The sequence below is a fragment of the Saccoglossus kowalevskii genome, chromosome 14 (genome assembly GCF_978046115.1).
Source record: "Saccoglossus kowalevskii chromosome 14, keSacKowa6.1, whole genome shotgun sequence".
NCBI classification, from domain to species: domain Eukaryota; kingdom Metazoa; phylum Hemichordata; class Enteropneusta; family Harrimaniidae; genus Saccoglossus; species Saccoglossus kowalevskii.
The window spans coordinates 2,258,344-2,282,894 of NC_140654.1; the positions used below are offsets into that span (position 1 = coordinate 2,258,344).

Below are 24,551 nucleotides of genomic sequence, written 5' to 3' on the forward strand. Positions count from 1 at the left end.
TAAATATTAATTTGTCATTTTCGTGCATGACCTAATTTTTGGCAAAATCTCACGTACGTTACAAGATTAGTTTTTTCTTTATCAAACCCTAATTACCCCCACAACATTAAAAATCAATCAATCAATCAATCAATCAATCAATCGAAATCAAAATCAATTATTATTATTATTATTATTATTATTATTATTATTATTATTATTATTATTATTATTATTATTATTATTATTATTATACAACTGAATCACTGAATCGACAAACTTATAGTATAGACATGTGTAATTACTGTGTTCCTAAATACTGATAGGCCTTTCCTTAACATCACAACATATGGTGACATAAATACTTGAATTCATGTGATATATATGTGTCTATTTTAAGCAGTGGCAACCGACATTCTATCAGTGTGTTCGAATATGATACAGTTTTCTCGGTCGACTCAGTAAAATAAATGTGAGTCTTATGAATATCTAACCTACAGGTAGTCATAGTCATTTTACACCTCGATGCAGTAATTCGTTATTCATGTAATCCTGGTGCCAGCGGTAGTTATAAAACATAAAATACTAGAATTGGCATACATTCGGTAGCTTCAAGACTATCACAGTTAAATCTGGCTTTCTAATGCATGACAGATTATCTATCTGTCCCATGGCTTGTGACGGCTAATGCTTTCCTTGATATACGACAAAATGCGCACATGTAGCCATGGAAAGAAATAGTATATATGCCATCATTAACTAAAATTACGGGGCCGATTAATCCCGTTCGATCCCACACTTTACTAACTGAGCGAACACTAGCACAAGACAAACAGCCCTTTTCAGGGCCACCACACCCTTCTGAGAGTGAATACCATTACATTATTGTTTAAATGTTGTATAAATATGCTTATCCGTTTTAATATTTTACATCAACTGCTTGAACGCGATCTTCATTACACCATCGCCGAATCACCGAATAAAAAGCTTGCCCATTTATAACAGCTTGGCTGGATTGGCTGCTGTTTAGCATCTCAGCTCAACACCAGCCAATCAAAGCCGGCGTAACTTCACGATTGATATTTAAAGCTCCTCGCCACCAAAATGCTCATTACTATGTAATTTCGGGTCTGATAGTTACCTCACTGGGCAGGTATTCCTAAATAGACCCATGCTCTGATATTATCACCTAGTTTCTTACTTTGACCAAGGATCATTTAAACATTTATAAAATGGGCTTTGCATCATGCATTCTTGTTATACTGCTTTAGTGACATACTGTAAGTATTGGTGTTCAAGTTTTATTCATTCTTGTGCGGGAAATAGCAAGGATACCTACGCGACTATCCCTCAGCATATGATTTAGCCCAGGCATTTTCTGTGTCGAAATCACGAACTATCCATTTTTACACAGTCTGGGAAGTCCGAATTACTAAACGAAGTACAGGATGGCGAAACTGAAATATAAAAATAGAATAAACACATACTTAGAAATTTTTCTCAAAAGTATATAAAATATTCATAGTATGGTATAACTGGATCGGAAGTGAACATTGTTTACTACTCTAAATATCCAAACATATTTTAGTATAAGGTAGTAATGATACCGTCCATGACAGTGTTGTCAGTCGTGGCAGTGATCCATGTTGGTGATCCATGTTGGTGTTATCCACGACAGTGGTGATGATGGCATCCATGAAAGTGTTGTCAGTCATGGTAGTGGTGATTATGTGATCCATGTTGGTGTTGTCCATGGCAGCAGTGATGCTATTAAATAACACTTGTGAGAAAATAACTAACGCCCAACGTATATTAGCATCAATTAACACAGAATCATCAACAGATATATTAATTTAAGTGGAACGTGTTGCCATGGTAATTGTTTGATAGATTACACAAATAATTGAGATAAGTAGCTATATATATATATATATATATACAATCAGCGATAAAATTGCTTCTTATCATCGACTATCCCGGCACTTATTCCATGATTCCACCTGTAAATAATGCATATTATCTCTTGCATAAATGATAATATAAAGAATAATATAATAATATAAAGAACATAAGTGCCCCTTAGTGATCTGCGAGCTGACGTAAGATGCATTTACAATGGAAACCTGGTTTTATAATGTGTAACTGGTTTATATATGACAAATTGAGATAACATATTTACTTATTAATGATCTTATAGAAAATAACAAAATTCTAGATTTAATAGTAAAGTATTTTGTGCTTCAATCTAGTTGATTCAGCTAGCTAAAAAAAATAATTCATAATAATGCATTCGCCAACTTAATTCGTAATTTCGGTGAAAACGAAAATTTCCAATAGTATATTTAAAGAATAATCACCAGAACATGAAATAGTGAAACAATTACAGACTTCATAGAAATTACGAGGTTTATTTCAAAAGTCACACACATAAATCACATAGTCTTCAAACAAATTCGCACGAAATATGATGCCCCTTTTTGAATAATGCATGACAAATTGTGACCCTTGTCTGACCAGACACTGTTTGTTTAATTATTATAACTGTATTCTTCTGAAGGTGCAATGATAATCAATGTCCTCCACCAATCTATATAACTATATCCTCGTAGGTGTCATCCAATCAGTGGCCTTCACTGATGTCCATTTATTCAGGTCGTATGCCCGGCACGTCCCCTCCAAAGGTGACAACGTTCATAGGTTTAGTGAAAATATCCATGTATAGTATCTTTGTATATCGCCTATTATTACATTTCTTTTATCTAGAATGCCGTTTTTCAAGGGCAAAAACTTTTTATTGTTTTATTGCGGAGACCCTTATGTCAAAGATTGTAACATGATAATTGTTTGAAAACAAAGGCATTATTTCAACTTGAAAGTTGCTCTTTACATTCTGAAGTCTATGTTTTAATCTTCATTCAGCCTTCAAATATATATGTAATTTATGCATTCATATAATAATTCTCTGATTCGAAAGAATTTCAATATTTTTTTCAAATAAATGAATATAACCCATCTGAACTCGTCGAGATTTCTCTAGCAACTTTTGTATTGATTTTTGTTACAAAAGACTACGATAACCAATGATCGCTTTCTGTACTGAAGATAAGGGATTGATGACCTCATAATACTCCATTTACCTAACATACGACGTAATTTGAAGTTAATCATATATACCATGACCATGTCCCGGATCACGTTGATATTCCCTCATAATATATATATATACAGTATTTTCAACCAGCGTGTCACCTGAGAGTGGCTTATATTATGTAATAGTAAAGACGGTGCTATGGTTTGAATCCCACGATGCACACTGTTTGTCAACTACGACGGAATGAACACATGACACATGTAAATTATTTCAGACATATGTATGCCTACATACTGACGTCCCTTCGGAGATAATTCAATGAATTCACCTAATCTATATCAGTAAATACCCAGAAAGGCGATTTATTTTCAGATGAGAATTTCATAACCCCTTGAGCATCACCATATCCTTTATAAATACTTCACTAATGACTTTTTGTCCTTGCAGCATTTATGCAATATAGGATGTCTCAAATTATGGAAGATACTGGCCGACTTAATCCATAATCCCCTGTAAATAATGCATATCTGCGTAAGAGCCTTAAATAAATAATAATAAAACATTATTCGTGATATCGAATGTTATTGTAAGATACATTGACAATGGTAACGTAATTACGTTACGTGTTTTAGCTTATATCTAATACATGATGACTTATATATCTTTAAATACTACAGATGAATGGTCCCAGGTCCTCCGTTATTTTCAAATCAGATCGGCGCACACATTTCAAGTAATCTTGGCTACTTCCACTTTTTATTACTCTTTCGAATATATTCACTTGTGATCACCATGGAGATTATACATGTCTTATGATGATTTGTACAATTTACTGCCATCATATGAATTTGAATTTTGGTAAACTGGGCGAATCGTCGTACACTGCCCGAGCTTTGTTCCCCTGGCACTTCCTTTCACTCCCTGACAAGTCTTATTTCTCTGGTATTAGTATAACCTATACCTCGGCTGAATTAATTGTACACTATACTCTATACACAATACTCAAATCCAATTATAATAAACAAGTAGAGTCTTAACAAAGACCAACTATCTCGCCATAAGTACGAGACATATCTTGCCAGATGGAATATCTCTTTGGTGAATAGACCACAAAATTTGCTCGTTGCTAGCACTTCAGTTCAGTAAGTTATTGGTCATTATCTACAACTTATATAGACAAATAACCCAATTAAGCTGCTATTTATTTTTGATATTGCTATAATTATAATCCTTTCTCAATTTGTTTTCATTTGTCATTTGATTATTCCTTTGAAATAGTTGACTAAACATTATATTGACATCAATTTGGAAAGTTCAACTGAATTTTAAAGGTTCTTACTACTTCTGCAGTCATACAATTTCTGCTGACAAGTCAATTTCATATATGCCTTCATATATTGAGTAGTCCATAGCAATGACTATCACCTGACTTACTCATCAGCTGTCGAATAATCACATGACCAATTTCGCTTCAATTCCTGCTATGACGTACTAGTACTTCTCAACATATCGGATTAATTTGAGTATATACAAACAAAATGCCCAACAAGAATTATGCTATTCAAGTGATAATTATAGGCGGGATAAAATGGACATTCATGGCACATTCCTTCTCGTATTATGCATTCACCTAGACTCAATGACGCAATGCAAACATAGATTAGAACAAAATGAAAGATGTAAAATATTGATACGTGTACAACGTAACTTTAGAGCTCTTAGAACTCCTTGTACGGAGTCGGCATTACAATGTATGTACTTGTACGATGTTTTTAAGTAACACAGGATACAATAGTATATATAATATCAATTCATTAGCTCATAAACAAGTAATATCGCAATGCTCATCAGCCGTCCTCTGACTGTTGAAAGACTATTTTGTTGCTTGGAGTGTAAAGACAATTTTGATAGGGATGTTCTAATATTGGCTGATTAATTGTTTGGTCTAAGTGGTGTATGCAGTTGAGCAATATTGGGGAACAGTGTGAAGTACATGTATACGCATTGATGGAAAAAGCGCTGAGGTGTACAACTTTAGGAGATTTTCTTGAACAGACATTGAGAAGGAGAGAAAGTGGCTATGTGTTACAATTTTATGAGAGAAGAAACAATGTCTTTATATATAAAATCAGTGTGTACAAATAGTTTTGTGGAACCAATAACTAGTCTGGTTATACGGAACAGTGGGACATTTGCATTGAACAATACCTCGTACAATCGTTTGAATATCTGTTATTCCAGCTTTATTCTCACATTCATTTTTATATTTAAATTTAGTGGAGAATGCCAATCAAATCCCCTGAAACGAATTTGACGGCATTTCATTCTATTATTTAGGTATTTGATAAATTCTTAACATAGTATGATTATTTGCTTTTGCATTTAATAGTATATTTATGTAGTTCTAATATTTTATGATTTCCATAATTGATAATAAATTTCTATCAAAACACCTACTGGCAAGTGTTGGGTCACTCAAATTCTATTGTGCCATGGAGATACTGGTATTTTGTATATTTCATAGACTGTAGGGAGCTGGAATAATTAAACGGCTTGTATTATTTCTTTTTGTGTGTTCATATACTTGCATTGTAACGCACAATGACCCAAGGTCGTAGGTCATAGTTCGACATCGCCACAGAAAATGGCGTTGTGACATTGGTGATAATAGTTTTAATAACAATTAATAGTGATCGTAAAATACACAAATTTTGTCTAAATTATATAAACTATTCTGAAATCTTCAAATTATCGTTATGATAACATCAAGCAAAGATAAATTAAGAAAATGAGATATTCGAAGACTAAATCCAAGACCCAACGGATAATACGGTTAATCAAGTGTTGTGACAGAATTTTGATGGGAGTGAAACAAGAGCCATGTATGGATAGGGAATACGTGGCACTATTACAAATAAATAATGAACCAATGCTTTGGACTGGAAGTACAAGCAAATATTTATGCCTAGGTACGGCTTTTAGAACCGTGCCAGCGACTGTACTGTTTGAATTGGATTTATCACAGTATTAAATTCATTATTTCAACCCAGCGAGATTTCATTTATTATTTATTAACCAAGATAGAACTTATGAGGCTATTTTGTTTTTGCAACGGTTGTTCATGAAAATCGACCTATCAATCAAGACTGTCTACTAAATGCGCAATTGATTAATGCGGCCATGGAATTGCAGATATACGACTGAAAACGTTGCATTGCAATATATTGAACATAGTATAAACAAATAAATTAGTTTGTAAAACACCATCACCTGTCAGTATCTAACAGCATGTATGATTTGCATATTGTACCATTCTAATTTGCATATGGCCAGTGACAATACCTCAGTCAAGCACATTGTATTAAAGACTATCCGAATGGCGCGATTTGCTATGATATGCATTATTACATATGTACTTCAGAATAAATACTCATTTGCAGTGGAATAACATTAGTAATATCTGCAACTCATATGCAAATGAGACAAAATATAGTAGTCATTTCTAAGGGCATTTGTTGTATATCTTGAAATATCGAGCTAGTTGTTGGCCCCTGTAATTATTGTTAAGTGTTATGATTGTGTAATTTGACTAAGAAGACATTAATTAAAGTTAATTGTTGCACAAGCAAATACCAAGAGCCGTGAAATAACTATGCAAATTAGTCACGTGTTCATGAACCTTCACAGTCCTGAACCGTGCAATTCTATGTGAAAACAAAATTGCCGTGGCAATTACACTCTCCAGCTGGATGCCGTGTCTCGGCCAGGGTTATTAAAAGTTACATTTATTCTTCGATATGTATGTCAAAAATACGCTTAATAAGGCCCTGAGTTACGATAGATGTCCATGGGATACATTGAATTCTTTTTATTTTGTAAAACAATTTGCATATGAACCAATCATTGGACAACATTTTGAATAGGCCTTTTCGCGCACTCGTACAAACATATGGATTGAGTAATTATTATACAGAATGTCATGGCTTCGTCGTGACGTTTGTTGAGTATGGAAGTTATTTTCACTCGTGATGCAGTGATAGCTTTCAGTCGTTCTGCCATATGATATGAACACAACAATAAGAGAGTTTCTCTTGCTCATATTTATAGTGATTTATTTTTCAAACTGAAATATATAATAATAACTAGTGGTAAATACTAAATATGATCGGATATGTGACTATAATATATTTTGTTATCGACGCGTTCTGTCATATTATGGGAAGACGTCATATTTACGTCACATTCGAATGTTTATTGCTCGAAATATGACCTTTCCACTACGCAAGCAATCGCGCAAGCACCAACTCGTGTAGAAAAGCGTTGATTTATCTTAGTAAACTAGAGTGAAAACTTCCCTCAGAGCTGCAGTGTACTCATCTTTTATAATACTCCATTCCTAATAATACATACAAATTTCACGAAAACACGTTTATACGTTTTTTAGTTATCTGTCATCAAATACACCTTTGCAAAAATCTCTACCAATTAAATCATTCCAAAAATTGCTATTACCACAGCAACCGGACAAAGATTAGTTTTTGTATCAAAGGCAAGCCCTCTACAATACCATAAACATTCGACCATAAGTTATCAATGAAGACTTAATGCCAACACTATTATCTCCATGACAACCGAATCAACTTGTATCCCAAGATTTAGGCGATTGTATCAAAATCAAACCCATCTGAACATTTTATGAAAATCCATTCCAAAAAATTCTCTGAAGATAATTACCATATGTCATACCATAACGTATAACAATGATATCTTAATAATGCATACCTAATAAATATATTTGGAGAAAGTAATAATTGAATATCAGGTTAATAATTGTTACAAAATATAAGCACACTGTGTTGAAACAAACAACTGTAGGTGTAAGAATATCGGAAATAAACAACAATAATTTGATTGTACTTTGTTAAAACGGTAATAATATACACATAATACATGAATTATTATATATCGTTAAGACAATAATTGTGATATATCGGAAACACGATCCATAATACAATGGTTTTCTGAATTTTACTCGTATACGAGTTTGTTGTGATATAGACCTCAGGCGACCAGACTCACTGTGGTGTCACGTGATGGATACATTACGTCATAATGCACTGTATGTACGTAGAATCAATTCAGTCATATTAATTGTTAAATATCGTATTTCTTGTGTTAGTATGCGATATTATCGCTGTTGTACGCGTTGCTGCTGACGGCGGGTAGCGTTCATTGAGGTCGAAGCAACAACGACATACACGTCTAGCCTCTGCCTGAAAAATGTAAAAAATATAAATTCATCATAATGTAATGGTTTACTAACTAATTGGTTTGAAACATATCGATGGAGGATAGCTGTCAGATTACATATTAATGCTTCTAATCACCACTAAGCCATCAAATATGAATTATATAAGTATCTTACTTGTTCATGTATTGGCCGGAGCTATAATAATAGTTGTACAAATGGAGGTATCCAAAGAGAAGTGGTGTGAGGATGATACGTTATGCAACAACCCCTGATCAATTTATTGTAAACCTGACTTGTTTACGATTCCAGACAAACGAACAAACAAACAAACGGGGAGGGAACGACCGATCGACCGACCGACCGAGCAAACCATCAAACAGACTTGTTGTTTTCTAACATTTATGTCTTACTGTGGTAACCCATTTAATAAAATATGCATTAATTGCGTTTTTGGACAAGATATGGTTACGAACAGTTGATAGCGATGTGACGACCCTGCACGTATCACGCTGAGCAATAAAAACGCATTATGACGTCATAACACTAATATATATATATATATATATATATATATATATATATATATATATATATATATATATATATATATATATATATATATATATATATACATATATATACTAGTAACCTGCAATAAATCATAATGTAAAATTGTGACGTCTTTAAGAATATCTGCTCTTTTGGAGAATAATGTCATTTACAAGTTATAACCAACAACAACAGCATAATTATACGTACCTTGAACTTATCACTAAGAAGTACATAGACGACAGGATTAAAGACACAATCTGATAAGATTAACCATATAAAGATACAACATTTTATCGTCATTATAACTACAGGATCTGAGTACCATCTCGTAGCCACAAGTGTGAATATTCTTGCTGGCAGCCAGCAAATGCCGAATAATATCACTATTGAGGTGAGACTGTTCACGGCCTGCAAACGTGTACAACATTTTATAGGATTTAACATCAATAGCGAGCATGTTTCATGAAATCCAAACTTTGTCAAATCGACAGAGTAGGTTTCCATGCTGGGGTATTGTACTCCAAAAATGGCTTCGTGTTCCAGGCAGTAGAAATTTTATACACAAAATCACAGTCCCTCTATAATAGAGGGACTGTGACAAAATGGATAAATGCAAAAATAGTAAGTACACATTTTGCCTATCATAATTTCAGTTCGTCGCAAGACTATGGTAATCATACAATTTAGGTTGTTTGCTTATCATGATTGCGTCAGATATTTTCACATTGACTCAGAATACGTGTCACGTGACGCAGCGATCATCCACGTTAGCGTCATGCCAACCCACGAAGTAGTCATACATGCAACTCTTAAAAACATTATATAAGTTATCTATAAATTATTGCATACATTACAATTTAGAAATTGATATACAACAAAATTATCAAAAATGTGAGTTATATATGTTATGTTGGCTCTATGTTTAAAGGGTGGTAGTCGTCGCGCCGCGTCCTGTTCGATATGGGACTCATAGGGACGTATACAACGCGTGTAAAATACATTGTTTATTTACATGAAATTCGAACACGCGCTGCGCGACGACCACCGCGCTTTAACTTACTTTTCTGTTAGCTTTTTTCTGTCGCGAATCGACAGAGTAGGTTTCCATGCTGGGGTATTGTACTCCAAAAATGGCTTCGTGTTCCAGGCAGTAGAAATTTTATACACAAAATCACAGTCCCTCTATAATAGAGGGACTGTGACAAAATGGATAAATGCAAAAATAGTAAGTACACATTTTGCCTATCATAATTTCAGTTCGTCGCAAGACTATGGTAATCATACAATTTAGGTTGTTTGCTTATCATGATTGCGTCAGATATTTTCACATTGACTCAGAATACGTGTCACGTGACGCAGCGATCATCCACGTTAGCGTCATGCCAACCCACGAAGTAGTCATACATGCAACTCTTAAAAACATTATATAAGTTATCTATAAATTATTGCATACATTACAATTTAGAAATTGATATACAACAAAATTATCAAAAATGTGAGTTATATATGTTATGTTGGCTCTATGTTTAAAGGGCGGTAGTCGTCGCGCCGCGTCCTGTTCGATATGGGACTCATAGGGACGTATACAACGCGTGTAAAATACATTGTTTATTTACATGAAATTCGAACACGCGCTGCGCGACGACCACCGCGCTTTAACTTACTTTTCTGTTAGCTTTTTTCTGTCGCGAATCCCGTGTGGCGTTCGCTTGTCCAGGTACTTTACGACTACGCAGCATTATACTCATGCGGATATACATGATGGAGATAGTTGTCATTGGCACTACAAAGGCCACTACTACTGTTATCCAATTGTATGCTATATTACTTTCCCCTGGCCATTCGTCATAACATACGGGTACCGTCACTCCACCATTGACAACATTTTCGTATTTCTTGAAATATGCCAATGGCAGTGAGAATAGGAGACTTGCTATCCATATTACTATGACAACCGTGATTCTTCTTTGCCTCGATACGGTGCTTGCTACGGGTGACATTACAGCGGTATAGCGATCGAAGGCGATGAAGATAAGTGTGTATATACTGACAAGGGTAGCAGACTGTAACAAAAATAAAACAAATTATGCAAAAAAAATGGTTGGTCAGGCGACAGGTTACTATTGAGCGACAAAATTACTCGAATGTTCTTTATCACAACTTTGTATTATATTTCAATTATGATATCCATATTATTGAATTGACTCAATCAGCATACTTATAGCAAAATATCATGGGCATCCATGTTTACACTCAACTGTATACTTTCTTATCCACTGATGTCTGGTTTTCCATACTTTTATCTTAACCTAATTAATTCTCATTCTAATTGAACTGAACGTCTTGTATGATGTAAATTGTCGAGTAATTTCTGGATATTAATGTGAGGTGTCTTCTCTTTGATCAAATTGGTATATTTGGCACAACTGTCAGGGGCGGATCTAAGAATCTGGAATAGGGGGGCCGATAAGTTGGTCGAAGGCCAAGTTTGCGAGAGCCGATGGCGCGAAGCGAAGCCCCCTCGGTCCCTCTAAATCCGCCCATGACTGTGAGTGTGACAAATCGCTTGTTTTCAATTAACACGACAAACATACAACGGTCGACTTTCCTTAATTTTTGGGAAAAATGAACTCATTTTCTTTGAGGAATTGAATCGTACAATGATGGGAATCTGATACACACTAAAGGTAATCATTGCTGGCATTGGGGGATTACGCATCACCGGGCTAATATCTTGTCAGTCTCTTCCTGCACTACACTACACTACATTACACTACACTACAGATGACTACCATATATATCAACTACCAAGCACACCACAGCACAAACGCCTGACAGTTACACCACACAACATCAAATCAGTAAGAGAATATATAAATTATATCAACTTTCCCGAAAACAAATAAACACATGCTGTTCCACGTGTTGTCACACTATTATTGTAACTATAAAATTGACCGTTGATTCGCCAAGTCCATGTGATCGTTAGCGCCATATTTATATACTATCGTGTATGTCATTGCGATGGATTACTTATGTCAATGTTTTTTCTTCTTCGATAGATATTACAAATATTCGACGAACTTACTTTTGATAGATATGGAAGTAAGTGGCACAACACTGGTCCATAATTCCATCTGAACACCATTGTCGCGGAAAACAGAAATGGAAATATCAGTATAGTGATACTCCAGTCAGAAACGGCCAGGTTTAACAGGAGAATATTGAATGGTTTCAATATAAGCTGTCTTCTGCACATACACCAAATTACTGTGATGTTTCCTACAGCGGAGAGAACAACAGTTATAGAAAATAACGTTGTCAGGACAACCACGTGGTGATATGGAAGTTGTGGTATTGGCCATGAGTAGTCCGTATCATTTGTGAAGTTCGCCATGGTGTCGGAATCCATCAAGGTTATGTTGGCAAATATTTCAATCGCTACGGCGTACTAGTAAGGAACAGTTTTGATAATGTAGAAGAAGTTCAGTTCAAATCCCGCCGGAACATTCCATTTCATTCAAGGGGAGTGTGGGAGTATGCAGTGCATACAATAATAGTTGATTTTTGTATGACATGTGTTCATCGAGGCGTGTAGAATATATCAGTATGATAATATTTAATAGGCAACGATGTGTATAGTCTGGTCCCCTGCCCCAAGAAAATATATTTTCTTAACCGCCCTCAGCGTTGATATTGGGGCAGGGGACCAGACTACGATGTGTATAACCGCCCTCACGGGTCACTAGCGTATTAAATCAAGATTTCGAAATAGATATGAGGGCGCACTGCAAAAGTGGAGAGCCACGTGTCGATTCACTGCAACCGCAAAATAACGTAATAGAATGCACAATTATTCAAAATGACATGAACAATCAAATATTTACGTAGATAATATAATAAGTAGACTTTCATCAGAGTTATCAGAAAAGTTATGACAGCCTTAAATGTAATGGGCATGTCTATACAGAACAATATGTCGTGATACCGGGCTGCTTGTTTTGTCTATTTCTCTGCACATGTTGTGAACAGTAGAATCGTTTGGTGCCTTTGTACAATTGAATTTCGATAATAAATTGTTGGTGTCTTTTAATTTCTATTTTATATGTGTTGTGCTGTTGTACAATACAATTTCTCTTATAAATTGATATACTCTCATTTATTTTGTATTTAAATGTGTTCTATTTCGATTTAAGTGAAGTATCAATACGTGCTGCATGACGATTGTGACGTGTTACCACAATTCCGGTGTATTAGAACGTTTGTACGGAATATGGATAAACATACTTGACAGCCCTATATTATTCCACACTTAGCGTTCATTACCCAAATACGTTGTCGACTATTATTATCGGTTATTAATATTTTCTTCTTGTGCATTTATGCAGTGTTGCGCTGTGCTACCTTGGATTTTAAAATGTAATTTGGTTGTGGTTGGTATTTTTGTTGTTTACTCACATACAATTATTATATGAAACGTACAGGTTTTATTGGAAGGTGATATTTTTTTCAATTAAATCATGTCATGGTACATTTGTGTTTTTTTGTGATACTAACTATATAATTTAATCATTAGATTTATAGATTTTAATTATTAGATTTATGTCATCAGCAACACGACAGAACAATTCTGGTTAGGCAAATATACTTTTAAAACACCATATAATTTGGTCATAATATTTTCCAAAAGAATAACGAAATTTGTCACAATATTATCAGTGGAAACAGATTTCAATATTTAGATTGTTTTTTGCGTGAAAGCACTTTTCCAAGTGCTGCAATGATAAACACATAATTTTCAATACATACTCTTCAAAATGTGAAACCACTTTTATGTTGTTATAGTATGCACTTTTTATGTAATTTTAGTGGTAACGCTTTGCTTAATGTGTTATATGCAATGGTGCAATCAAACACAATGACTATAAATGTTTTCATCATATACAATTTTCTTATTTATGCAGATTATAAACGCTTTAAGTGCATAGCCCAAATAAAATATGACACGAATTAAACACAGAACACATAATTCAAATGTATACGAATTTGATATACTAGAATCTTAAATACTGAATAAGAAATACAAGATCCCTAAAACAAACTAACCCTGAATTGTACTCGGGTGGCATATATGACAAAGAAAAGCAGGGAACAATGTGGTTTTATTCATTTGTTTGTCTGTTTCACAGGCACAGTGTCTGCTACTAAAGAAGAGTGTGGGTGTATGTTGCACAGATAATCAATCATTGGTGTACCAGTATACTGTAAAATACTTTATTTTCGCTTAGAATTAATTTTCGCTATATTCGCTGAAGGGATGATTCAGTGAAAATAAAATCAAGCGAATATATCTTTTTTCCTATATTTTACATTCAACTCATCAAAAATCAGTGAAAATAAATTCCATACAAAACATTCAAAAAGTCTATTCAGTGAAAATTAATTCCAGCTAAAATAAAGTATTTTACAGTAATAACTAGAGATTAATCACCATATATGTGCAAATAGGCCAGCAATAAATAAACTTACCACATTTGAATTTAATAAAGAAGTAACAGCATAAAGCATTAAACTATTTCCTGCAGGCAATGTCATAATCACCTCATTACAAGTTGAATTACGTCTAGTTAGGTCAATATCTTATATACCATGATGTTTATCTACGACTTCCAGAGTATATTTTAGATATTTAAACGCTATTCCGAAAAAGTATTTTTGTGTGTTTTAATGTGCTTAATTTTAAATACTCCGACAAACATATTTCAATAAATACTAAATCTTTACTTTTTTGATAGAAAATACAAAAGTTTTTGTTTACATGTAATGTAATACACATGTTTTAATTTCAACACTGTGCTTTCATTTAAAACGGTGTTTTTTTTAATTAAAAATATTTATGTGTAGAAACGACATCTTTACGTCCAATCCGAAAAGACACTATTCTATTGAATACTATTGCAGTGAGCCTGGCAAGTGGGAAGAGTGTACACGTTTTGCGCAGCCGACCATACGAGTCACATCTCTGATGATGGTCGGATAACTAAAGTAATTTTGAATACGTTTTGTTAGAATTGATGGTTGTATTTGTTGTATATCAAATAGTAAAATGTTCCAGGACCAATTATATTTTACTCCGGACGCGTATATATATATCGTTATTCTCGATATTTTAAATATGTTAAATTGTCATTGTAAATTGCTTTTCAAAAGTGAGTAATACAAAACAAAAAATGGAAAAAAGATCTATATTAATAAGATGCCAGGTTGTATAATCCCGTACAAAATGCACTACGATAGTGTCTTTGTCGTTATGTACCTCGAAAACCGTCCATCACAATAATTGCCTTATTTTGTTAATATGAGTTAGACCTTCTATAGTATTTTAGAATACGTTTGAAAACATTTTCTTGCTATTGTAATCTGATGGCAACATATAATTTATAGTAAAAAAACACGTCCACATCATATCGATCTTCGGAAAAGTTACGTGATGGCGAATTTGACACTGGAGTTTATTTCCATGGAATGTTGCCCTGAATACCTTGTTCACTGGCACAGATGCTATCTCAACCATAACATGCTTCGTGGTATGTGGTCTATTTATAGTATGGCTATTTACGACGTTTACTAGAATCTCGAATTAATTTATTTATTCATTTATATTCATTCATTCAAAAAATAAGCTGATAAACATAAAGAATAATCATGCAAGAATATGTCAACTTCATCACGTGGTATGCGATGTTGAACGTGGAAATGTTACAAGAGGTGAAGAATGTGTCTAATATAATACAGGTCACTATTCATAATATATTCCAGTATATTGCCCTGGTGACTGAACACAGCTATTCACTGCAACTACTGCGAGAAAAGCCTATTATTAATATGCAAATTAAGGTATTAAGGTGTATAGACTAAATGCACATGAACAGGAGCTGTACTCAAAACAGGTGAGTGTAAAGATTGCAGGAATTTCACCACATATTTTAACTTTATCTGTTGTAAACATAATGGGACAATGAATTTATCAATCTAACGATTTACTGTATTGTGTACATGGTTAAATATCTTGTATCGTGTAGGTAAACTGTATCTAGTACATTGTGAATTATTTCAATAACTGTACAGTCAAATCCCTAACCCAGGTCAAGGATGAGTCTTCTAGTCCGCGCACATCGACTAATTCAGCAACCTCTGATATTACATGCCATATAATATGTGTATTGATATAATACACAATACGGTGACCTATGGAAATGTACCAGGTATTCGCCATGACCCGGGTTTATGACTCAGGCCAGATAAAACACAGAAATAAGTCAAAAACAAAAAGACATTGCAAGGGTGGCTTCACTGTATAACCCTTAAGCAAAAAAGTTGAGGATTTTAATACCAACAGAATTCAAACTGAAAAGGACTGAGTAGCAGTATTCATGGATGGATTCTTGTCACAGTTCTATGTTTTTTGGCCAATGTATTTCATAAATGAACATTGTGGTGGTTCAGTCATATTCCAAAGGTCATACATGTGTTGGCACAGATCTAGAAGCAGTACCTACACACGAATTGGTGACGTCATAAAATACATGACCTTCAATCGGGGTCGTTTCCTCGGTATATACGAATTGGTATATACAAATTACAATAAAGATACTTAAGACATTACACATAAGGTAAAACAAATCACGTGACAATATAATGATAATAACGGTAATAAATCCTAGCTTAACAGTTGAACAGAACGCTCATACAGTCAGTCGGGTGACGCCGAGGGTCACGAACTGTGTTGCAAAATGGCCGTGTGGTTGAAACTGGGTCATGGCGTTACGGGTGAGGAAGACATCATTAAACACTCAAAATCACAATAAAACGGGGAACTGGTTGCATATTACGGCGTAGCCAACATGGGAAATAAAAAAAACGCCCAATACAAACGACATGGGTTCGAATCACACTAGATACACACTCACCAGAACCGAAGCAATCAGAAACCAGCAATCGTTTTGGCTTTTCCGTTCAACTCATCGGAACACTGGAGTAGTTAGAAAAATGAACACCACTTAACGACCAACGTCGTGGCGTGGTACACAAGCGTGCCATCAAAATTAGCTTGAAAAGACAGTGGGTTCGAGTCCCGCTCAGAGCTACCGTAAAAACGTAAATCAAATAAACTGAAATCTCTCAAACCGTAAACAAGTAAACAAAGAACATCGCAAAAAAATAATAAACCTCACAAAACTCCACCATACAAAACTGAATGAATAAATAATAAAATAACTAACGTCTTAAACTGGACGACGCGCAATTTGTTCAACAGTTTCCAGATTGTGACAAGAGATAAACAAGACCCAAGTCAAGGTAAGTTTTGTTAAAGTGTCGATGGCGTTCCCTATATTACGAAAACAATTCAGGCAACAGACGAATATCTTCTGTGGTGTTGTGGAATTTATACCGTGTCTGCGGAATTGTTGATTGAGGGTTCGAAGCCAGCAGTTAACATTTTGTTAGAAAGTTTCACAATTAAATCAAATATCCAATGATACCAGTATATTTATTTCATTATTTTAACAACTTGCAATGGTGGAAGTTGGTCAAACACGAGTTCTTACACCTAAATAAGTATCAAATATTTGTCGACACATTTATTCTCTCAACCTTGTAGAGGTGGAAATTAATTAAACAACAGGTATTTACTCACAAATATAATGGTCAATATTTGTCCATACATTCATTCTGTCAATTTAAGAACTTGTAATTGTTGGAATTAATCAAATGAGAGTTGTCTACACCAAAATAAGTTTCAAATACTTGTCCGCACATTTATTCTCTCAATTTAACAACTTGTAATGGTGTAAAATAATTAAACGAGAGCTGTCTACACCAAAATAAGTCTAAAATATTTGTCCGCACATTTATTCTCTCAATTTTACAACTTGTAATGGTGTAAAATAATTAAACGAGAGCTGTAGTCACCAAAATAAGTCTAAAATATTTGTCCATACATTTATTCTCTCACGTTAACAACTTGTAATGGTGTAAAATAATTAAACGAGAATTGTCTACACCAAAATAAGTCTAAAATATTTGTCCGCACATTTATTCTCTCAATTTAACAACTTGTAATGGTGTAAAATAATTAAACGAGAGTTGTCTACACCAAAATAAGTCTAAAATATTTGTCCGCACATTTATTCTCTCAATTTAACAACTTGTAATGGTGTAAAATAATTAAACGAGAGCTGTCTACACCAAAATAAGTCTAAAATATTTGTCCGCACATTTATTCTCTCAATTTAACAACTTGTAATGGTGTAAAATAATTAAACGAGAGCTGTAGACACCAAAATAAGTCTAAAATATTTGTCCATACATTTATTCTCTCACGTTAACAACTTGTAATGGTGTAAAATAATTAAACGAGAGTTGTCTACACCAAAATAAGTCTAAAATATTTGTCCGCACATTTATTCTCTCAATTTAACAACTTGTAATGGTGTAAAATAATTAAACGATAGCTGTCTACACCAAAATAAGTCTAAAATATTTGTCCGTACATTTATTCTCTCAATTTAACAACTTGTAATTGTGGGAATTAATCAAACGAGAGCTGTCTACACCAAAATAAGTCTAAAATATTTGTCCGCACACTTATTCTCTCAATTTAACAACTTGTAATGGTGTAAAATAATTAAACGAGAGCTGTCTACACCAAAATAAGTCTAAAATATTTGTCCATACATTTATTCTCTCAATTTAACAACTTGGAATTGTGTAAAATAATTAAACGAGAGCTGTCTACACCAAAATAAGTCTAAAATATTTGTCCGCACATTTATTCTTTCAATTTAACAACCTGTAATTGTGGGAATTAATCAAACGTGAGTTGTTTACATCAAACTAAGTATTTAATATTTGTTGAGACATTTATTCTCTCAATTTAACAACTTGTAATGGTGTAAAATAATTAAACGAGAGTTGTCTACACCAAAATTAATCTCAAATATTTGTCCACACATTTATTGTCACAATTTAACCACTTGTTAATAGTGGAAATTACTTAAATGCGACTTGTTTAATCAGTTGACATCAATGCAACTTACTGTAAATGGGGTAATTATTCACTGGGTTTTAATTTAGCTTATTTCGCTGACTGGAAAATGCGCTAAATTAAAACACAGTGAATATGTACAGTTTAGCATAGAACACATTATCTAAATGACGAAACCGTGAATTTAAAACCCACTTAATATGCCTGAAATGGTAAATCAGTGAAAATTAAACCCAATGAAAATTAGTCATTTTACAGTACCCGCAGACAGTGCACAACAGAGTATCATTATTGAGCAATTATAAACAGGAACGTGTCTTGGCATTAGGGTTAGGGTCGGGTCAGGCATGGGCAACGGAATTATTAACAGGAACGTGTCTTGACATTAGGGTTAGGGTCGGGTCAGGTATGGGCAACGCAAATGGCAAACACCCAATTGGCAAGATGTACACTAACGGGTTATGGCATGCATATAGTTTACACAAGTAAAAACACAAAATTGGCAATTTTTTTGGACAATTGTAACTCAATAATAGAAATATGTTGTATTTCTATATATATACACACTATATAGTCTTATCAAATGCAAACACATCCAGTTAAACCATTGTGGTCTTGTGGGTCAGTTCTTTACATAGTGATCAGGAGGACCTGGGTTCAATTCCCTTGCCTGCCCATCTTTTTCTTGCAAACACCATTTGGCAATAAAGCTAAATATGACAACAAATTATTTAATTTGCATGACTACCCACATAGCTCAGTTGATTTGTACTATGTCAGCAATGTGAGCGATCGCTGGTTCGAATCCAGTATGTTTAGTTAGATTTTTGAATGCTAGTGAAGACAGTGCTCCTATGAGTAGGACTTAAATCCAAACTCCTGTGTGAAGACACTCGTGGTACAGTGGACAAGACAGTGCGCTGGGAACTCAAAGATCGCAAGTTCGAATCACGGATTGGACACTCCTACAAAAGACATGAAAGACGTTAAAAACATAAACAGCGATTTCAAAAACTCAAGTCAGGAAAACAGAACACAAGAATACTACCCCACATGGAAGCCAGTCGAAGTCGTCGAAGAACGAACACAGTCGAAGAACGAACACTGTTGACAGCTGTAGGTCACGTGCAACAACAGACACGAGGAGCATGGCTGCTCTCCAAATGGGTCCCTTCTTTTGTATTGACCCCCTAAGGATTGCTAATCCCCCTTTCTAACTCTTCCCCCAAAAATAATATATCGCCCCTTTTAAAATGTATTGAGCCACAAATTAATGAATATTCATGAGCACAGAAACTGCTACGTCATGAATAAATTAGCATAATTTTAAAAAAATTGCATAAAGTGTAGGTACTCCTTCTGGAGCTCTGCCCAGGTGTTTACCCTCAGCTTGGTCTCGGTATATTACAGAATTCTGTTCTCTTTCAGATATGTCTGTTTTATATGATAATAAAATGTGCATAAATGAACTACCATCATCTCTTGCAAGTTTAAAGATCATACGTTCTCTTGTCCCATGTATGCTCATGTCCTTCCCCCTCCTCTATATTCCCCCTCTTCCTCCTCCTCCTCTTCATCGTCATGCTCAGTTGCAGGACTCGTTTTCACAACAATCATCATGGTTTGAATTTTCCAGCATGGGTTCTATTTCCCAATATATGCCACGCTGAATCTGACACTTCAGCCACATTCAGTTGGACATGCAACCATCCTTCATTTCACATGGGGAAACTTTCTGAGAAACATACCTTGGAATGTCCACTAGTGGTTGGTCATCCCCACTAATACCCGACTTGAATTGCAGAGTCGCTTCATACCATGTCATTTCGCATTATAAGAACAGTTCACATACCAAGGTCACTTTGCACCACATGGTTGTATGTCACTTTTTTACACACATACTTTGTACTTTGCACATGGAAGACAGTATTTTGTCTCTATAATATCGAAGCAAGTGTCAATGCAACAGTGAGCTTAAATATTCCAGGTAATAAGCCAGAATAATCTCTACTGCACGTATGTACACATATAACAGCTCACTGGAGTCAGGAATCAGCATTCGGGATATTACAGTTTCGAGTCAGTTTGAGTTCCTGACTGAGGGTTTCTAAGCATTGTCATAATTACATATGTATTATTGCTATGTATTTAAAAACGAGTATGAAATGATTGGTTATCTCAAAATAGCGGGCAAATCAGAGCATAAGGGGAGCCAATTTTGGTTGTGGAATTAACCACTTTTCATGCGAGGTAGATTAATGTAGAATAGGGGCAGATGTCATATTTGTTTTCATGAATACACATCGCTGATCATGCAACTGTAGGGCATACCATTATGCCACAGGGGGAACAGGGTATTATGCTGACACAACCACTTTTCTAATGTATCTAATCATACAAGTGTGTCATGCGGTTGAGCCCAGTCTCAAACAATTCCACCAGCATACCTAGAGCCCTGTTTTCTACAATACGTATAATAATACGTCACAATGTCATTGTACCCAGGTAAGTTGGACTTTGGAAGAATAATTGACTAACATCGACTGCACATTAAAATCAAGTGTTCCGTCAACAACAGTTGCCTACAAACAGGTAAATACTTGCTTTCTCTCTACATCTCACGTCAGTAAATAATTGTCTATTTTAAAGATGTACAATTTTGTTTCCTGATCCGAAAGTTAATTATATTTAATAATATTCATGTTGTATGAAAAGCTTCAGTTAACCTTGGTGAAATAACAAGTGAATGCAATTGATTGTCGTACTCTTTTTAAAATTCTGAAATATTTGCAGCAGCAATGTTTTTTCTTGCATTTCTTTTTATTTAGAGTCAACAATGAAAGAAATAATCAAAACAGTAATGCATTACCCTATTTACTATCACGAATGCTATGACGAAATGAAACAAAGGGGGTACTCCGTTGATGAGGAAAAATTGCACAGTGATGTCATGATGGTTATGAAATTAGAATTAGATCCAACAACGGAACTGAATGTCTTGTCTGTTGGATGTGGAAACGGTAAGTCACGCCAATAGTACATTACAAGTTTACATTGTTGAGATAAAAACAGACTGTATATCTCATTGCTTGATATTTTACTATAATATATATTCACAATATTGCACGAAATTTGACATTAATGAATATAATGCAGAAGTAGAAACAAATATAGTCCTATAATCTACGTATCCGATATTATTATTTTTATTTTATTGAGTCAAACGCCAACGAACATAAACCCATTTATAGGATAAAATATTTCGCAAATAAAACAACATTTACCAACAGATATTTAAAAATCACAAAAATCGGTACATTGTTTTTAAAGCTTGTCATTTATTAACAATTGATTTGATAATAAAATCGGTATACAAAACTAAGATCGTAACAGTTGATCTATATAAAATAAAATCATAATGCGCCTCACATATGAGCTAAAAGTTTGTTAAAAAAACGCGTTAAAAATCTTTAATCAAATAACAGTCATAAATACTTGTATATATGCAAAATATGAATGAGGAGTTATTACAAAGGAAATATACATTTTTACATGTTTATGTTATTCTTGATTATTGTGTTTTTTGACGTTATCGTTTCATGTATTTCAGGAAAGGTGGACGAGCAATTCATAGATCACTTTCTGACTATGCATTCTCAAATCAAGTTTATGGCAGTTGACCCTGCTGTTGATGAACTTGCTAAGTTCAAACATTTGGTGAATACTAACAAAGGAAAATGGCAGAATGTGGTGTTTGAATTTCACGCCTCTACCATTGAAGATTATATAGAGAGTAAAGGAACAAAACGATTTGGTTTGATTATTGCATCACACGCTGCATATCATTTTAAGGACGTTGAAAGTACTATGGTTAAATTGTTTAATTGTCTTATCAATGGTGGAATATTGTTTTCAAAGACGGGTGATGGTGAGTATATTCAATAACATATTCATACAACAATTAATGGGCTGACTTTATTTTTTTACTAGAACGTAACACGTCGATGCATTGTCCTAGCTCTGAGAAATCATGTACATTGATTTACTGTTTCAGTGTTACTAGTTAGCGATTGTTTGTGAAATCCCTTTTATTAACAAATAATATAATAAAATATACCACTATGACGAGCATGTATGTGACATATATATCATAAAGATAAATACAATATATATATAATTGGTTCTTAAACGAAATTTGAAATTGTGACGTCACAAGTTACATGCAATCGCCACTATGCGTTTTCGTATTTAATCGCATTTGAGGATATCGTAGTTTCTAGTCCTACAAACCCATTGACCCTGTTAAGCTACGCGAAGACTGTTGATATAACTAACCCACAATTTAGTTGAAATATTGCCAATGTTTTTTCCATGACCGTAAATAAATCAATGGTTCAAAACATTAATTATTTGTTCAATCACAGCTGAATGAAACGGCGGTGCTGTATGCAAATGATAGATCTGTTATGATGCCTAGGACATGTATACACACAATTATAATTCGAGACTTTATAACATCGTATTCATTAAACTCATGTTGTAATTTTCACATGATCCCCGCCGAGAACTCGAAAAATATGAAAATTATTACACTACTTCAATAATAAGATATTACATGGTCATTCAATAAATATCCTATATATGTATATGTCCGAGAACTGTTGAACATCATTAGTTGTTTTTTACATAGGTCACGGGTTAATTGCGTCTCAGATAATTGGCCAGTATTATACAGATCCGTTGTGTCATTTTATTGGAACTGCTGACATCGAAGATATCGTCAAACGTAGATTCCCAAATATCCGATACGAGTCGAAGAAAAGAGAACATAAAATTGATATAACTGACTGCTTCAAAGACAAATCTCAATCTGGTTGCCGCATGCTCGATTTCATAACTAATGTTTACAAGTTTCGTGAAACATGCAGCCCTGAAATAAAGAAAAAAATACTTGACTATGTAAGTGAGAATTCTACTAAAGAAGGCGATAAGTTATTTTTTTCTATGGGTGAAACAGATTTAATCTTCTTTAACAATTAAATATCTTCAGAGATTCAAATTATATCTAACGTATTATATTCGAACATTATATTCAGTGTAAATGCGTCATGTGAGACAGTAGCTTGAAACGTCTGAAAATTATATTGACTTACTGATTGTTGTCTTTATTTTGATTTTCGAACGCATAGTTGTATTTTATTTTGTCTGAAGTGTTTTGTATGAAATGTTCATGTATCTATAACAAAGTGACAGTTCAGATATTAAAAGCTTTCGTAAATTTGTTTACAAATAAAATTACATACAATTACGAACTGTTAATGTTACTGCACAGGGTGTATGTCAATGGAGCAACTGAGAGAAAAAATGTTGTCACAATTGTGTTGCTTTTTGTGAACAAAAATCATGCTTATTCATGTCATATTCAAAAATATCAGCTTATTATTTTTGTTTTTTATTTAAACAATATTTTTATTTCGTTTCAATAATAGACATACAACACAAAATATTACATTACATAAAGGAAAAAGGAAGGAAAATTAAAACTAAGAAAAAGAAAATAAAAACAAAAACAAAACAAAAAAACAAGCAGCCTATCGGCTGAGATAGCTCCGCTGTTAGCAATGCACATT

The 24,551-nt window shown here is 34.1% G+C and overlaps 2 protein-coding genes across 2 annotated transcripts; one reads left to right on the forward strand and one right to left on the reverse strand.

Annotated features, from left to right (window-relative positions):
- Positions 1 to 8,217: 8,217 nt before the first annotated feature.
- On the reverse strand, positions 8,218 to 12,270 carry LOC102804114 (substance-P receptor-like). The gene is made up of 4 exons (XM_085508212.1): positions 11,962 to 12,270; positions 10,538 to 10,936; positions 9,081 to 9,281; positions 8,218 to 8,343 (listed from the first exon to the last, which is right to left on the reverse strand). Exons 1-4 carry the CDS (start codon positions 12,268 to 12,270, stop codon positions 8,218 to 8,220), a joined length of 1,035 nt encoding a protein of 344 aa, XP_085364338.1.
- A 10,267-nt stretch (positions 12,271 to 22,537) lies between these two features.
- On the forward strand, positions 22,538 to 24,229 carry LOC146734361 (histamine N-methyltransferase-like). Its single transcript, XM_085507618.1, has 2 exons — positions 22,538 to 22,849; positions 23,612 to 24,229. Exons 1-2 carry the CDS (start codon positions 22,570 to 22,572, stop codon positions 23,959 to 23,961), a joined length of 630 nt encoding a protein of 209 aa, XP_085363744.1. The 5' UTR covers positions 22,538 to 22,569; the 3' UTR covers positions 23,962 to 24,229.
- Positions 24,230 to 24,551: the final 322 nt, after the last annotated feature.

What these genes read in the sequence shown, in the direction of transcription:
- LOC102804114 (XM_085508212.1), bottom strand. Translation starts at nt 12,270, where the DNA reads ATGGCGAACTTCACAAATGATACGGACTACTCATGGCCAATACCACAA. An exon ending in TACTTCCATATCTATCAAAA is followed by an intron (nt 10,937 to 11,961) that starts GTAAGTTCGTCG and finishes TTTTTGTTACAG; the next exon opens with TCTGCTACCCTTGTCAGTAT. An exon ending in AGAAAAAAGCTAACAGAAAA is followed by an intron (nt 9,282 to 10,537) that starts GTAAGTTAAAGC and finishes ACACGTTTGCAG; the next exon opens with GCCGTGAACAGTCTCACCTC.
- LOC146734361 (XM_085507618.1), top strand. Translation starts at nt 22,570, where the DNA reads ATGCATTCTCAAATCAAGTTTATGGCAGTTGACCCTGCTGTTGATGAA. An exon ending in GTTTTCAAAGACGGGTGATG is followed by an intron (nt 22,850 to 23,611) that starts GTGAGTATATTC and finishes TTTTTTACATAG; the next exon opens with GTCACGGGTTAATTGCGTCT.